Here is a 17,080-nt window from a genome sequence, read left to right on the forward strand (position 1 = left end):
CTAGGCATTCTACTCCCCACAAGGTGCTCTGTTCTCGGCGGACAGGCATCCTAGCCTCTTGGTGCTTTCTTTCTCCTCACGGGACTCAACGGTCTTGAAAGGCAGACTCTTCGTCACGGGGTGCTCCAATCTTGGCAGACAGAAAGAGGTCTGGTACTCCAGGCTCAGGGCAAGTCGACTTGGCTCCCTGGGTGATATCTCAAGACTGGCAGACCTTGGTCCCCAGTCTAGCTTCCAGCAGCAAAGAAGTCTTGTGGGATCATCTCTCTTCTGATGAGACTATGCAGTTCAACAAAGTATGGAGCACATACTACCACCTTTATAATCCAAATCCAGACACATCTGTGATTTAGTGTCTGGCATTTCAAATTCATGTTGAGGGTGCCAGCTCTTTTGAAGTGCTATCTCCTCTGCACTGCTGTTTGTCAAAGGGACAGTCTGCCACAGCAGGAGTGTCTCCAATTCTGAGCGACCCATAACACAGGCCTAGTGAGTTACCGGGGCTCACACCTGGCTGTCCGACTCGACTGAAATATGCCTCATAAAGGTTCAAAGGACTAAGCCTTGCTCTCTCTTGAATTCTTTGCTAGTGACAACCTTAGTCCCATCCTCTTCCTGACGATGAGCGCAGGCCCCACTGACCGTAACTGTAGAATCTACGAGACCTTTTATGTGCAGAGAGCATGCTCCGCTCCTCTACCCTCAGTGTGTGTCTCACCCCAGCACTTAGTAAATTAATCAAAACACATATCATCCCTGGGGGATGGTGTCCTCGCCTCTCCAGCCTCTGCATGCACTGTGCTTCCAAAATGGAAACCACAGGCACCCATGTATGTACCATCCACAGACTCACTCATGCAACTCAACACAAAATTATCACATGCAGTCCAGCGCTGAACACGCAAGTATTGTGATGTTCAGCTCTGCAGACAATCCATGCAGGCCAAGGGTGAGTTAAGTACACAGCCAAGGAACATTCCACAAGTGGGACTGTAGGCCCCACTCCTAATGTTCACATTACTGATTTTACTGAACAATTAAAACTGGTATGCTGTCACCACCGTGCTCCAGGTAGTGGCAGTAGCCCCCTACCTTCACAGGGATATTGCTTCATGTGCCCTCGGAATCTAAACGGAATGTCTGAGACATGTCTAGGTCATGTTTCACACTCCCATAACCAAAAATCAGTACCAGGGATCAAAATATTGTTCCAGCTAGGGCACCCAGGGCATGGGTGCATGTCCGTCACCATGCAGCAGAGAAAGAGTAGGAACATGAGAGACTATAACAGTGTGTTCTTCATTTCACTAGAGGACGCTTGTAAAGAGCAAACTGTGGTATTTCAAAGGGACCTTTCAAGGAGCTGAACTTTTTTGCTTCCAGGCAGACTGCCACCCAGCTGGTTTCAAATTCAGATGTGCAGAGCAAACTCTTAGCCACAAGTATACAAGCCTCTTTTTGCAAGATGATTTGGAAACAAAGCTCGCCCACCTGCTCCTGCGGGATTAGGGCAACAGCCTTTTCTGTTCTCCCAACCTCACTGCACTTCATTACGCAGTTTCCTCAGTATGCCTGCAAACTGCAGAAGGCTTGTTTACGCTTGGCACTATGTTAGTGTAGGAAACGTTTAATCTTAGTACCTTAACCTCAACTCTCCTAGTATGGCCATGGATTAGGATTTTACTTCAGACTCAATACTTCACCTCAGAGGCAATGGTCCTCGGATGAACCTTTCTCTGTTGTAGTCAGGGGTGAGTAATCAGGCTATCCAACTGTCAGCTACCCAATGAGGACCATTAATTGGTAGTCCACTCACAAATTAGTAATCTGGTACAAATAAATCACTCTCAAAACTGCTTTAGAAATGCAGTATGGCAGTTAGTAGACCGAATCTCCTGAAGAAGTTAAGTCTAACAAGAATCATGCAAACTAAGAGCTCTGCCGTGGCTAAACAGAAAAAGAGCAAAAGAACCTGATGTTCTGAAAATAATCTGACTATCTCAGTTATACATTTAAAATCAGCACAGTTTCTGTGGAAAGAACATTGGACACAATAAGTCGGACAATTTTAGAATATTTGGTTATTGTATCAAAGACCCAAAATCAATGCATACAAGTAACATTTTAAGAAGTTCAGTCATACATCTTACAGTTCAAACTGTAAAATTATACATTTGGTTAAAGTATTCTATCCCTAAAATAAATAATCTGTAAGAGGATGATTTTATACTCGGCAATACAATTTCTGTCACCAACAAGGCAAGAAGTTTTTTTTTCTTGAAGGTTCTACAAGCACTGGGAAAGGGATCTAATTAAGGTCTACTAGGTGCAAAGCCCCTGTGTAAGGGGCAATGGAAAAAGGAGCATAAATCAGGAAAGTTCAAGTCTGATATGTGCCAGACTGTTCCAAATCATCCCACAAGCAACTTCACCAGAAAGGTCAAACAGCAAATGGGCGTAATAAAGATAGTTCAGCAAGCAGATAGGAGTCAAAGGGAAAGTTTCAAGAGGCAGCCTGAGCTTAGATGTAAGCTCTCCTCAAAAGTGCAAAACGCATTTCGGCCGCAGCATCTCATCAAAAAGCTGTCTCCTCCTTCGGTGCATTGTGGTCAAATAGTTCATATTTGTCATCATGACATCAGTGGTAGGTCCACAATGATCTGATCTCATGGGATCGTTCTTCCGCCTTTCCAGGTACAAATTGTTACTCCTGTATATTTTCCCACATAAGTCATGAGAAACTAATGTCCTTCCATCCTCACCGGTTAATAGACCATGAGCTTGGTCAATTTGTTACTCTTCATGGATATGAGGGAAAAGTCAGCTTCTCACCATTCACACACAAGGGGAAAAGAAGTGTCTTTGTTATAATAAGGAATGTCGCATGAACCAAGACAAATAAAGCAACATTTGATAACGTATCTAGTCCAATGCACAAGGCTATGAAATAATGCAGCCTATAGAGAAAAACATCTTATGGCGTTTAAATTCAGCGTTTCATCTTATAGTATAGCAAAACTCCTAATAAAGTTTAAGCATAATGAAATAAATCACACAGCTCATATTTAAACGTTTGGCAATGTTGTCCGTAATTGGCACACCAAAATGTTCAACTTCAAGTATGGCCTACTACCACTATTTCAAGAAAATAGCAACGTGTAAATTAATACTAAAAGTCATTCAAAAGAATTGTTTCTGGACACAAATAATCTTTATACTATTAAGCACTTATGCTGAAAATGTCAATCATCTACTTTTTTTCATTAAGGATTTGCTCCAAAATCGTGTTTGTTAGAATACTCTGCAATGAAGTCAAATAGCAACACATAAGTTATCAGCAACTTTCATAATGTTTCTTGTTAATAATATAAGGTAATTGATTACTTAAACATCTTAAATTCACTAATTTTTTAATCCAATTGTTTCTACCTAGTCAAGCACGCTTTTGCAGTGCTGACTCATCATTTTTTCCTAAGTTTCTGTGTCTTTTCCCTGAACGTGTACAAGGTGCACACTTATCCTCGTTGTCGAGATTCGCTTTTGAGTGTCTTGCTTTTACGCTTCATCACTATAAAACTTTCTCCACTTCGCACCATTTGGAAGAGGAATCTAAAGCTTTAACTGTCAAGTCAGATCCCCAACCTGCTCGTTAATTATGCAAACCGCCCATTCCCTAATAAGAGGCCACAAGGGAATAGAACAGAGTACATTACGAGAACCCGTTTTACCTAAAAAAGTATACAAAGCATAAGCTATTTTGCCAAAGCTCTCCTTTTTAAACTAGGCATTCTATCGATAATCTGCTCGTTCTGAAAAATTGTCCTGGTAAATGTCCATGGGAGGAATACTCTTTAAGGGTGACATGGGAGGAAACCAGGCAATGGTGTTTGGGTGGGTGGAGGTCTGAATGTGCCTGAGACAACTCTCTCTTCACAAACCAGAGGTGTGCAAGAGACTCTTTCGAGTATCCTGCTCTAGCCGAGCTCATTGTGTTATTTGTTGATTTTCTTTAGAAAGTTGTATTCTTACAGTCCGCTTACAAACCGCTCTGATACCGCGTCTTTAAGCCCCACCAGGTACTGATTAAGAAATAATAAATGACACTATAAAAGGTGGCCCATCTTTGAAATGACGGGTTATATTTTTATTTAATTTCCAAAAGTCACTGCTAGATTTGTTTTAGCCTATATTGCATTTCATGTTTCTCTCCGACGATGTTGAGTCCAGAGGCTAAAGAAAACAATGATAAGCTGTAATGCAGAAAAAATCGTGCATGCATACATTATGTCAATATCAGAAATACATATCATTTAATTTGTCTTTGAGCAGTCAGTTGGCTAGGGATATTTTGGCTCTCCTGAAAACCGATTAGAGAGACATGCTTGTGTAGTGAAACCACTCCAATAACATTCAAATGGTAGCAAGAGGAGGGGGTAATATTGGTTGACTGAGGGTCAGGGTGCGCCCACGCAGCTATGATTAAAATAAATGTATCTGTGCTTTCTTCTGTAGGTACCTATTTCAACTCTGACGTGCCCAAAATGTGCAAAGCGGAAACATGGAAGCCCCTGAATACCTAGATTTGGATGAAATCGATTTTACTGATGATATTTCTGTGAGTACCTATTCTCATATTTAAGTAGATTTATATATTTGTTTTATGGAGCACACAAAATAAAATATGTTCATGATGAAGGGAACAAGATTTACTTCATGCAGTAGATACCATAACATAAACCTCTTTATACAAACTTTGCACGCTGCCTGGAAGTAGCTGATGGTTCACTTGCATCAAGTGCGTGTGTCTACAGTTACTGTAAATTCCAATTCAGAAAGTACTATATATACGTAAAAGAAACTGAGTGCCTTTCTGGGAATCGTTTCTTTTCACTGTAATTGAATTTCCATACAGTGGGAAATGAGTTGATCATTAAAACATGTTTTCTTAATACCAAGATGTAGCCAGTTGTGAATCATGATCTCTTCGTTTGCGGCATGACGTCTGCCAGTGCTTGGTCACACCGAGGTCTCACGTTACCAAATGCAGAAAGTAATCACTGCGAATTTAAAAAGTTGATGCCTTTACCTTCTGATCCAAATTTACATTTTTATTATTAGTTACACATAGGTAGGCCATATGCAGCCCTGTTCTAGTTTTTTTTTAAAAAAAGCTGATGTTGCACAATCCGGTTTTAAAGGACACCTGGAAGATACAAGATGCATGCAGCATATTCATGAAAAATTGCAGAAACTTTCAAAGATCAATTCTACTTGGGTTATTCTGTTGGTTGCAATGTCGGTAAGGAAGGATGCTGGAAAGTGTGCCTTTGCTAATGAACTAATAATAATGTTGTAAAGAACAAAATGCCTGTGAGGTGTAGAATGGGCTTTTGAGTTGCTATGTGTGTTATCGACGATTACAGTCTACCATTTCTTCCACTTACCTGTGCACCATACACAAGGCCTCTACTCCCAAACACCCATTAACTATGGCCTCACTAACATAACACAAAGCCAGATATAGCTACACAAAACCTACTGACATAAAACAAACTAGCTTTGGCAAAGCCAGTAGGTCTCAACTTTGGGACCTATTGGATTTGCTGATGCTGTACAACATCACCAAAAAAATAATAATAATGGCATAGTGATGAATGAAGCTATGCTCTAGGGGAGAGACAAACACAGGATGGACAAGCTGCGACAAGGAAAGCAAGCAAGTGAGAGAAAATAAAGCTAACTAGTGGTGAGCAATGGATGGGCTGTGAGACCCTGTAAGCTTCACTCAACTTAAAAAACAAAAAAGGTAAAAAAAGAAGGAAATGCTCATTGATTTCTTTCAAAATTGCGGCAGCCAAAGCACAGTTCAGACCACGACTGTTTGTAGTTGACACTGGAAAATTGTAGGTTACATGATCTTAGTCATGGCTCTGGACAGCCCCAGTACAGATATCTCAAACTAAAATTATCTTTGTAAACTGTAATAACTTTCAAGACATCCACAGCCCTCAAGAACACCTTGCTGTTGTCAGAAGACCAGAGACCTCAAACAGTTTTCAACTGCAATAAGAACACTTAAGGGGCAACTTCAACACATAAAGTGAAATGGCACTACATTTTCTCTATCAAAAACCTAAGCTTTCAAATGTAGAAATCGCGTCCTATATTGTGAACATGGGCAAATCAAGGCCGTTATTCTGTAGGTGTCCTGGCATGAGACCCTCGGTGTGCAACACAGTGCACTCCACAAGTGCATCTTCTCATGTCGTCTCCCATGACACAGCAGCTCAGTGATGAAGAGCAGGCAGAGATACCAGCTGTGTAACACTGTCCACCACTCTGTTTGTTCATGTCACACCCTAGTGCGTTCAACCTAAAGGGTTTGCCAGAACTCCCACGTTTCTGACTTATTTTTCACCCTTCCTCGCGGAAGAACTTTCTTGCTTTGATAGCAGCAGCCGGTGTTGGATTCCATCAACAAAGTGCTCTGTTCACACAGCAGTCTCATAGTGACCAAGGTGCAATACCATGACTGCATCCAGTCCTCATCAGCCACTTGGAGTAGCTCAGCCAGCACTGCCTCCATTTTTACTGTTTATGTAGATTTTTTTTATGCATCATTGTATTAACATTTGTTGTATTACATATTTATTTACTGTCTCCTGTGTACCCATTTGTGTTGCCATGGATATGCTGTTCTCATAAGCAAACTGCCTTTAGAACTAGGAGGCACTTATTAAATAATAATAACCTACTAATGCTTTAGACCTTCTCCTGATGTATTTATGTAATCACAAAAACATTAGCCACAAAAGTGAATGTGTGCTACCTCGTAACCCTGCCTCACTGATGGTTCTGTCATTTCCTCAGTGGCACCTTAGAGTTAGGTTTGCTCTATATCAAATGCCTAAAATAAATTAAGAAATAATATTGCCTCTTTCCCGTTAACTGTTTATCATTTATTAATTTATCTGATTGACGGAACTGGTTTGTCCATTAGTTAGCTTCATCCTATGCATATGGTAACACATTTTATTTGGAATACTTCGGACTCTCACAACAATTATATCTGAGCCATATTGACTTTTGAACGGCCCTTGCTTTAAGGAAAAGACATAAGCACATTATGTAAAATAATATTGTGCAGGTTCAGTCGGGGAAAACTTAGAGACAAGCCAAAAAACATTTTAAATGTAATAGTTAATAGATGACGTGAGGTTGAATTCAACAACTTGAAAAATCTGTGTTGACTCATGTTTTACCTTAAAAGATTGCTGCAGACTCTTTTGAGTTGATGAAACACATCTATTCCCTAATGACAAAGTTAAATAAAAGTTGAAGCAATATTCACCAGTGGCTAGAAACCATGAATATGTTTAAAGAAAACATTCGAAAAAATCTAAGCTTCTCAGAAGTGGATCTACTCCTAAACTGCATGTTTTAGCATTCAGTTTTCATAATTTGGCAATGGAAAGGGAAGACAATTTAGCTTACAAAACAGATGACAACTAGGACTCTGCAGGGTAGAAATTCTAAAAGCAAGAAAAGCCGTGTACTGCACTTGAATCCAAGCAGCAACTTCTTCCATAAAAAAACTATGCAAGATTGTAGCAGCAGGATTAATGACCATCCAATAAGTTATTGGGTTACAAAGTTCACGATTTTGAAAACGTTAGGAACATTAAACTCAAAACAACCCTAAAAGTTTCGAAAGTAATCTTCTGGATATGTGAGCTGCCCATCTAAAAGAATGATCCTATTTCTTCTATGGTGGTAATTGGTAAGGCAGGCTTGTAGGAAATCTGCCTTTTTAAAATCTGCTTTTTCTCAGCGGTCACCCCGGACTTCATCATGTGCTGGGCTCTGTGTTTTTGAATACTCCTAATTGGTATATTTAACTTGCCTTTAACTCCATAGTATATGGTACAAAATGTATGCAGGGTGTGGATGTTAAATGCCACTACTAGTGGACTGTAGCACCTATTGTGCCAGCCGCTTTAGTGGCAGTGCAATTATGGCTTCAGGCCTACTATTGTAGCCTGACTGTAACGGTACAAAACAGACACTGTGACTTTTTGACAAGTACAAACCTCCCTTTAAAATATTAATAGACCACCTCTAGATAGGCCTTGTGATCCACAAGGAAGAATGCGTGGTATATGAAAGTAGAGCATGTAGAGATTTAATGGTAGCATATCTATACAGTCACTAGCATCCAAAAGCTGTTTTCACTTTAGGAAGCATGGCCCATAAAGAGACACTGGGAAGCAATATTAAATACTAATACTGTTTTTCGGGGATGGGATCAGCTAGAAAAATAATGAAACATCTATTTTTAATAGTTATTAACAATTCAGATTTTTTATAAATATTAAGAAAAGGTAACTTTTAGAAAGTCACCATTTTTCCAAGCTTTAGTTCCTGGAGGCTAATTTGTATAGGCTCTCTAGCTTCTCTTATCCTTAAATAGCTTTGAATAGGTGTGAATCAAGTGTGAAATGCCTCACAGGACCAAAGAATACCGTGACCTGAATGGGCAGAGATGACGAGACTAGGTTCAGCAGGATTTGCAGAGTTATGTCTGTGGGCCTCCTTTTAACAGTAAAATGTCAAATTGTGCTTGGCAGGTATGTTGAGCGATATATACCACTTGAAAGGGAGAACACAGGATGCCAAGGCTATTCTTGTAGATTCCCTGGTTGGTTGCCGAAGGACACTGCTTTTCTCCATCCAGACTTCTGTCTCTGAGTTTACATATAACTCTTGGGCCACACTTAAAATGAAGAGAATGGGATGCCAAGACAATTCTTGTGGATCCCTTTTCTGGTTGCTGAATGACCCTGCTTTTGTCTTTGCTGATTTCTGGTGTGTTGTGGGGACAGTACCTACTCCAAACTGGATTTTTAGGGTTAGATGTTGGTGGACTCTAGGATTAACCTAGTATACTCTCCACACACATCCAGCCCTCAGATTCCAAGTTTAGTGTGGCCAATAGCTTTCACCATGTTGGATGTGCCCTGTCACATCTCATTTTGGGCCTATTTACAGTATTGTGTAGAGGAACCACTGCTAGAGTACGTAGGTCTGGGAACATTTACAGTATTGATGAGGGAGCAGCAAGCCATCAGCCCACCCACTAGCTAGTGTCAGGCATAAATGTGGCACCTGCACGCAGCTATTTCAGAACACTTTTTGGATTTTCAGAAGATCAGAAGAGCACTGTATCTGCTGTCTGTACCCTGAGAGGAGCACCAAAGGACTGGACCTTCTCTCTCTTGTACCTGGGACAAAGAATTGGACTGCAAGGGTCAGTTAGTTGACCTCCTCTGTGGCTACAGGGAGACAAGCTGCAAGCGGCCTTTTCCTCGAAGTACGCAACTGATCAGTGACAGCTGGACCCTGCGGTTTGCCTTTGTCTGACTCCCTGTTTGTCTCTTAAGTACCTTTACTGAGGTCCTGGGTGCCTTAGATTTGTATTACTGGGGTTGGTTAGGACTTCAAAGACTAAGTCAGAAGGTAAAATCTTTCACCAGAGGGAACCTGGTGGGTGTATCCGGCTTGCGCATCAACACCATCGGCTTCAAACTGTGCCTTGGTCACGGTCTGCCATTATCATACTCCAAAATTGGAGCTTAGCTCTTTTTAGAGCTATTCTTACTTATAACTAAAAAATCATATCTCTGGTTCCGCCTTTTAGATTTTTGTCATTTTCATGATGACATTTTATTTATTAAATTTTACTTTATTTTTCTAATTCAGTTTGGGATTTTAATGTTTTGCATTTTGATTTTATTACTGTTTTAGTACCGCATAAATACTTTACACATTGCCTCCAGTTAATCCTGTTTGCTCTGTCATAGCGACTAGGAGGTTGAGCTCCGGTTAACTTAGTGACTTTGAGGGTTCACCCTGACAAGGGTTGTGATTTTTCCTTCAGGTGGGTAGTCACCCAACCCTAATAAAAATCCAATTTCTTACAAGATTTGTTTACGCTATGCAATGCTGTGCACAAATTGTTAACAATTTGTTCAGCTTTAGTTCTGAAAGAAACCTTAATGCAATACTGCGTGCTTAATTTGCTGCCTCTTATTTCATCTCTGCAACACGGACATTTTTGAACCAATTCCCAAAAACCCATTCGTCACCAAATTAATTGGAAAAAGTACTAGAGATTCACCTGTGGACATATTTTGAAATCATGCTGTCTAGCTGATCATCAGGTAAGTTTTCATTCAGAAAGAGAGACTGAATTGGGCATTCCAGATGTAAAGACAACTTTAAGAAGCAATTACCAAGAATAATGCTCACTTGGTAGTAGTGATAGCTCAATCAGCACATATTCTTGATAATTAAATGGTGTAGGTATGATTGCAGACTATGCAATAGATTAGGCCACCTCATTTTTGTAGGGGTAAATCATCCGTGTATAGATTGCATACAACCCAGTGCAAGCTGTCTAACCTGTGGAGACCTCTCATGTGTCTATAATACAGATTCAGGTCTGCTTACTGATCAGGTTTTAAGTTTATTAAAACACATTTCTGGCCTTTAGTGCTTCATAGAACTGCATACACAGCATATGTTGATATACATCAAAAAAAGATGGGATAAAGTTAGAGGTCACTATGTTACAAAGAAAAACAATGGGAACAAGATTGGGCTACTATGGGCAAACAATGGCACATTTTAGAACTGAAATTTTCACTCTCTGTTCTAGGCTATTCCTTGTATAGCCCATCTTCCCGCTCCACAGTGGACTATCACACAGCCTCTGGATGTGTCCCACTTTTCAATATCAACTTCCTTCATCACCTTGCGGTCATCAAGCCTAACTTACTAGTCATTAGATAACCCTCAAGAGATGGATGGATGAAAATTCTTTAGGTCTGCAGTGAAATAAAACCAAGCCAATACTGGTTATCCCCAAATGGATCATCAAAAAACCAATGTTCCCACAGCTGCAGCTGATTCTTGAAGTAAGTAAGGCTCACCGCTTGCTTCCGTGCCCCTTCTGATTTCTGTACCCCTCGCCAACCTCTGTGCCCCCTTATATTCTGTACCACTGTCCCCTGTGCCCCACTGATTTTGTGCTTGTACTCCTGTGCCCCTCTGATTTTGTGCTTTGTACTCCTATGCCCCCCTGATATTGTGCTTGTACTCCTGTGCACCCTCTTATTTTGTGCTTCTTTTTCTGTGCCCCCTCCTCGAGTCCATGCCCCGCGCCGGTCTCCTTTCCTCCGTCCCCGCCGCTGCCTCCCCTGCGGCCCCGCCCCTCCGCGCCCGTTCGCTCCACCCGTCCCTCGCCTCCCAGCTGCTCCTCCCTCCCCACCTCCCCATATATGGCGGCCGCTGCGCGGCCGTGCCGCTGGCGAAATGAAGGCGCGCCTAAGGCAAGCCCGTCTGCGCACGTCCGCGCCTGGACCGCACCCAGCGCCAGAACCCCTGGCCTCCGCAGCAGCCACAAAGTCCGCCTCTGCTACAATGCCAACACCCTCGTCGCTCTCAACCCAGGAAGGACCCACACCTGCTGCAAGGCCGCCCCGAGGCGCACCCACAGCCCCTTCACCTGCCGGAACTGCAGCTTCTCCTGCCGCGAATGCGCCAAGACGCCTGCCACGACGGAACCCAACCAGCTTAGATGCATCCTGATCAACACCCGCTCCGCACACAAACACGCACACAAACACGCCGTCAAACTCTGGGACCTACTCGACACCGCATCACCGGACGTCGCCTTCCTAACCGAGACCTAGATGAACGAAACCTCCTCGCCAGACATCACCATAGCCATCCCAGACGGGTACAAGATCACCCACAGAGACCGCACTAACAAGGCCGGAGGAGGAATCGCCATCGTCCACAAAAACACCATCAGGGTCTCAACAAACACCAACGACACCCTCAGCACCGCCGAACACATGCACTTTCAGATCCACACGGACCCAAAGACCACCCTAAGAGGCACCCTCGTCTACAGACCGCCAGGATCCCGGCCTCAATTCTGCGACTCCATCGCCGACCTCATCAGTACGCACGTGCTGACCTCCACCGACTACATCCTCCTCGGAGACCTGAACTATCACCTGGAGAACAACAACAGCAACTCCTCCACCCTGATCGACAACCTCGCCAACCTCGGACTGAAACAGCTTGTCACGACGCCGACCCACATCGGCGGCCACATGCTAGATGCCATCTTCTCCTCAAGCCCACACGTCACCTTCAGACACGCCTCCGAACTCACCTGGACAGACCACCGCTGCATCTACTTCTCCTTCCGAAAACCCCTCACACACCACCGCACACTACAGACCCCCCGCCGCTGCTGGGGCAAAATCACCCAAGAACAACTACAGACAAGCCTCGCACTCAACCCTCTGACGAACCCCACCAACCCCGATGAGTGTGCACTCACCCTCGAATGCTGGATGAACGACTGCGTCAACACAGTCGCCCCGCTGAAAAATCCCACCAGCAGAAGAGTTAGCTGGTTCACCCCGGAACTCCTCGACTCAAAACGCAACTGCCGGAAACTGGAGAACATATGGCACAGCGACAAGACGCCAGACAGCCGCGCGGCCCACAAAGACGCCATCCGCAACCACCACCACCTCATCATCAGGATCGCCAAAAGGACCTCCTTCACAGACCGCCTTGACAACAACGTACACAACAGCAAGGAGCTCTTCACCATCGTGAAGGAACTCTCCAACCCCAGCTCCAATTCCAACGAAATCCCACCATCGCAAGCCCTGTGCGACTCCCTCGCCGCCTTCTTTCACCGGAAAATCACCAACATCCATAACAGCTTCAGACCCTGGACGACCCCTGCCGACCGCACCGAACCCACCGCACCCCCCGCCCACGACACCCTGACAGCCTGGGCCAACGTGAGCATCGAGGACACAATCAAGACCATGGGAACAATCCACTCCGGATCCCCGTCCGACCCGCTCCTGCACCACATCTTCAACAAAGCCAGCAATTCCATCGCACCCCACCTGCACAAAATCATCAACCTCTCCTTTGAGACCGCCACCTTCCCTGAGAACTGGAAGCACGCAGAGATCAACGCCCTACTGAAGAAACCCAAGGTGGATCCGAGCGACCTCAAGAACTTCCGACCCATCACCCTGCTTCCGTTCCCAGCAAAGGTCATCGAGAAGATAGTAAAAACCCAGCTCATCCGTCATCTCGAAGACAACAACATCCTGGACCCGTCCCAATCGGGATTCTGCAGCAACCACAGCACCGAGACCGCCCTAATCGCCGCCACAGATGACATCAGGATCCTACTAGACAACGGCGAGACAGCGGCCCTCATCCTCCTGGACCTCTCCGCCGCCTTCGACACCGTCTGCCACCGCACACTACGCACGCGCCTCCACGACGCAGGGATCCAAGACAAGGCCCTGGACTGGACCACCTCCTTCCTCTCCGGTAGAACTCAGAGAGTCCGCCTCCCCCGTTCCGATCCGAGGCCTCCTAGATCATCTGCGGCGTCCCTCAAGGATCTTCCCTCAGCCCGACACTATTCAACTTCTACATAGCACCACTAGCACGCATCGCCCGACAGCACGACCTCAACATAATCTCCTACGCTGACAACACTCAGCTGATCCTCTCCCTCACCAAGGACCCCCTCACCGCCAAATCCAACCTTCACCAGGGATTGAAGGCCGTCGCAGACTGGATGGAGGACAGCCACCTCAAACTGAACACAGACGAGACGGAAATCCTCATCCTCTGGTCCAACCCCTCCGCATGGGACGACTCTTGGTGGCCTACGTCACTGGGGTCCCCCCCGGCCCCCACCGATCACGCACGCAACCTGGGAGTCATCCTCGACTCGAAACTCTCCATGACCAAACAAGTCAACGCAGTCTCCTCCACCTGTTTCAACACCCTCTGCATGCTCCGCAAGATCTACAGATGGATCCCGACAAACATGAGGAAAACAGTCACCCAGGCCCTAGTCAGCAGCAGACTCGACTACAGAAACGCCCTCTACGCCGGAGCCTCGTTCAAGCTCATCAACAGACTACAGAGAATCCAGAACGCCTCTACACGCCTGATCCTCGACGTCCCACGCTGTGACCACATCACCCCCCACCTGAGGAACCTGCACTGGCTCCCCGTCGACAAAAGAATCTCCTTCAAGCTCCTGATCCACGCACACAAGGCACTCCACAAAAGCGGCCCAGCCTATCTCAACAGTCGACTCTCCTTCTGCGTACCCAACAGGAAACTCCGCTCTGCTGACCACGACCTGGCCACGGTCCCACGCATCCGGAGAACTACTTCCGGAGGCAGATCCTTCTCCCATCGCGCCGCCAGGACCTGGAACACCCTCCCCCTCTACCTACGACAAACCGAAGACCTGCCGACCTTCAGGAGACAACTCAAGACCTGGCTCTTCGACCAATAGCAGCAGCACCTCCCCCAGCGCCTTGAAACCCTCACGGGTATGTAGTGCGCTTTACAAATTATGTGATTGATTGAACAGGCATTTATAGAACGCAAATGTTCACCTTGCAGGTATCTTGGCGCTACAGCAGCTTTGCAGGATCCTCTGTGTCCTGTGGCTGAATTTTCTTTGGAGCAGCACTGGTCCTATTCATTTTAAGGCCTTGTAGACCACACACATTGATTTAAGGAAAATTTTCTCTTTTACTGGGAGCCAGTGCAGCTCTCCCAGGGAGCTTGAGGAAGAGCCATATCTTGAGTTATTCAATGCAAGTTTTGGTGATGTTATTTGTACCCTGTATAATCGCTTATCTAGGTAGTCTGATGCTCCCAGTAGAAGTACTTTACAGTAGTCCATTCTACTCAAGACAGTGTATTGAATCAGTAACTTTCTGGCTGGCTGAGGCAGGAGTGGAACATTTTTTTTAAAGATATCTCAGCAATCCAAAGCATGTAGCTGCCATTTTGTTATGCGTTTCCATGGATAATTTCTCATCCATACATACCCCCAAATTTTGCACTACCTGATATGCAAGTGTGAAGCCCTTCTATCTGGGTGTATCTATTTTTGCCCCAGGAGAGGATTAGGTGTGTGTCACCTGCATAGTTTACAAAAGCGATCACATAGGATCTAATCAGGTTGAATAATGGTCGTAAGTATATATTGAAAAGAATAGGGCTCCGTGCAGATCCCTGAGGTACCCCGTGTTCTGTTTTCTTACACTCTGAGCGGAAAGAAGGGAGTGAGATTGCTTGGTATCTGTTTGACAAATGGGATTTAATCCAACCCCAATAAGGTTCCTTGCACCCATCTCTCTTTCAGTCTGAGTATCCGTATTTGATGGGCAAATATTTTTTCGATCTATTTGTTGCTTGTGTAATTATTTTGATGTAGTGATTTTCTTTGGTTTTCTAATTTCGTTTTTGTAGATATTCAGTGCTATTTTTAGTTGTCTTGTCTTTTTTTAAGTATACCTTCCAAAATTGCCTTTCTGGTTTCTTAGATTTAATTTCTTTTAGGGTTTCTGTAAACCATGTTGCTGATAGTTGTCATCGCTGTGTCAGGTTTTTAATATGTATTATTTTGTCTAAGGTTCCCTTAATTGATTCATGTAGGTATTCATAGTTTTCATCCACTGTAACCTCTTCCTGGTAACAGTTTATAGTGTCAAATATCTTTCCTTCTTTCATCTTCCTTAGTTTGTACCATGCTCTTCCTTGAACTACCTTCTTAGCTATTTTCTTTTCCTCCTTTAATTTGGGCGTAAATATTTCAAAAAACCTACTACATGATCTGACCAGCTTAGAGGTGTCATGTCCCTTGCTGTAATCGGGTCTGTTGGGGCAAGTATTAAATCTAGAGTGTGTCCCCCTTGATGTTTTGAACCTTTTACCAATTATCCAAATCCTAAAATACTGCATTAACATGAGCTTGAGAGTTATCTACATTGGGTCAGTGTAGTGTCTTCTGCCCATATACTAAAATCCCCGAGCTCGAAGAAATTGGAGTGAGTTAGTGAAAGATATGTGATCAGTTTCAGATAAGGTAGTATAAAATTATTTATGGTCCCAGGTGGCTGATAACCTAGAATTCCTGTTGTGGCTGTTCCACTTTTTGTATTTAGGGAGAAGCGTTACAGTTTCATCCCCTTTCCTGGTTAGGCCTAAAGGATGCCTCCAGCGTGTCAGCGAAGACCTCAGCCTTGTCCCTTTTGCTGCATGCCAGGTGAGTCTTTCCTTGTATCGGTGGGTTTGGTTCCTTCTTTCGAGTCAAGCGGGTCATTCTCCAGAGAGAGTTGTCCAAGTCCTTCAAGTTAACTGTAGCTGCTTCCCATTTTTCGCAGGGCATTCGCCCTAGTTTAATTCTTTTATACCCCTTTGAGCTCACAAACAATTAGACCGCTCACTACTATGACGGAAATGGGGGCCGTCAAGCGGTTTCGGTTCAAACAAGGTAGCAGCAACAGTACACTTCAACAACAAAAAAAAAAAGGTATTTTTATTCAAAACTAGTAACTTTTAAAAATAGTTTTTTCCCTGTGCTAAAGTGATAAAGTAATGTGTTACCGTCATGCATAGTGCTGTCGCGCCAGCTTCGTTCTTTTATACCCCTTCTTTGAGCCCACAAACAAGTAGATTGCTCACTACTATGACTGTAATGGTGGCCGTCAAACGGTTTCGTTTCAAACAAGGTGGCAGCAACAATTTGCTTCTAAAAACGGGTATTTCTATTGAAATAGGTAACTTTAAAAATGTGTTTTCCCCTAATTGCCCGTGCAAAAGCGGTTCAGTAATGCGTAACCGGCATGTAGCTATTTGTAGTTATTTGGGTGTTTGCTGGATCAATTATTGGAGCACGTTTCGGCTATTGTAGAACTTGAATTGTTGGCATTCAAAAAAACACAGAATACAGAAACAGCAGTGCTGACAGACTACGGTGCTTAACAGGGTTGGGGCAAAACAACCTGTCAAATTGAAATAGAACAAAATACGCAGTTTCTTTCAGTTTGCTTGCTGAGTAAAATTGGGTCAAAGATCTCCTGTACACACTCCGGACCCGCTCCATTCATTCTGCAAGAGGATGTTGGGCAACTAGATGACGATGATTGGCGAG

At 44.1% G+C, this 17,080-nt stretch overlaps 1 protein-coding gene across 2 annotated transcripts in view; it reads left to right on the forward strand.

The window, feature by feature from the left end:
• The window catches only part of SNCAIP (synuclein alpha interacting protein), a 364,836-nt gene that overhangs the window by 120,930 nt on the left and 226,826 nt on the right, over nucleotides 1–17,080 (forward strand). For both annotated transcript variants that reach the window (XM_085632668.1, XM_085632669.1), the window contains exon 3: nucleotides 4,513–4,615. In XM_085632668.1, coding sequence (XP_085488794.1) covers nucleotides 4,559–4,615 — 57 coding nt within the window. In that variant the 5' untranslated portion in view covers nucleotides 4,513–4,558. The remainder of the gene's footprint in view (nucleotides 1–4,512; nucleotides 4,616–17,080) is intronic.

Source organism: Triturus cristatus, chromosome 2_1 (assembly GCF_964204655.1).
Source record: "Triturus cristatus chromosome 2_1, aTriCri1.1, whole genome shotgun sequence".
In the NCBI taxonomy this organism is placed as follows: domain Eukaryota; kingdom Metazoa; phylum Chordata; class Amphibia; order Caudata; family Salamandridae; genus Triturus; species Triturus cristatus.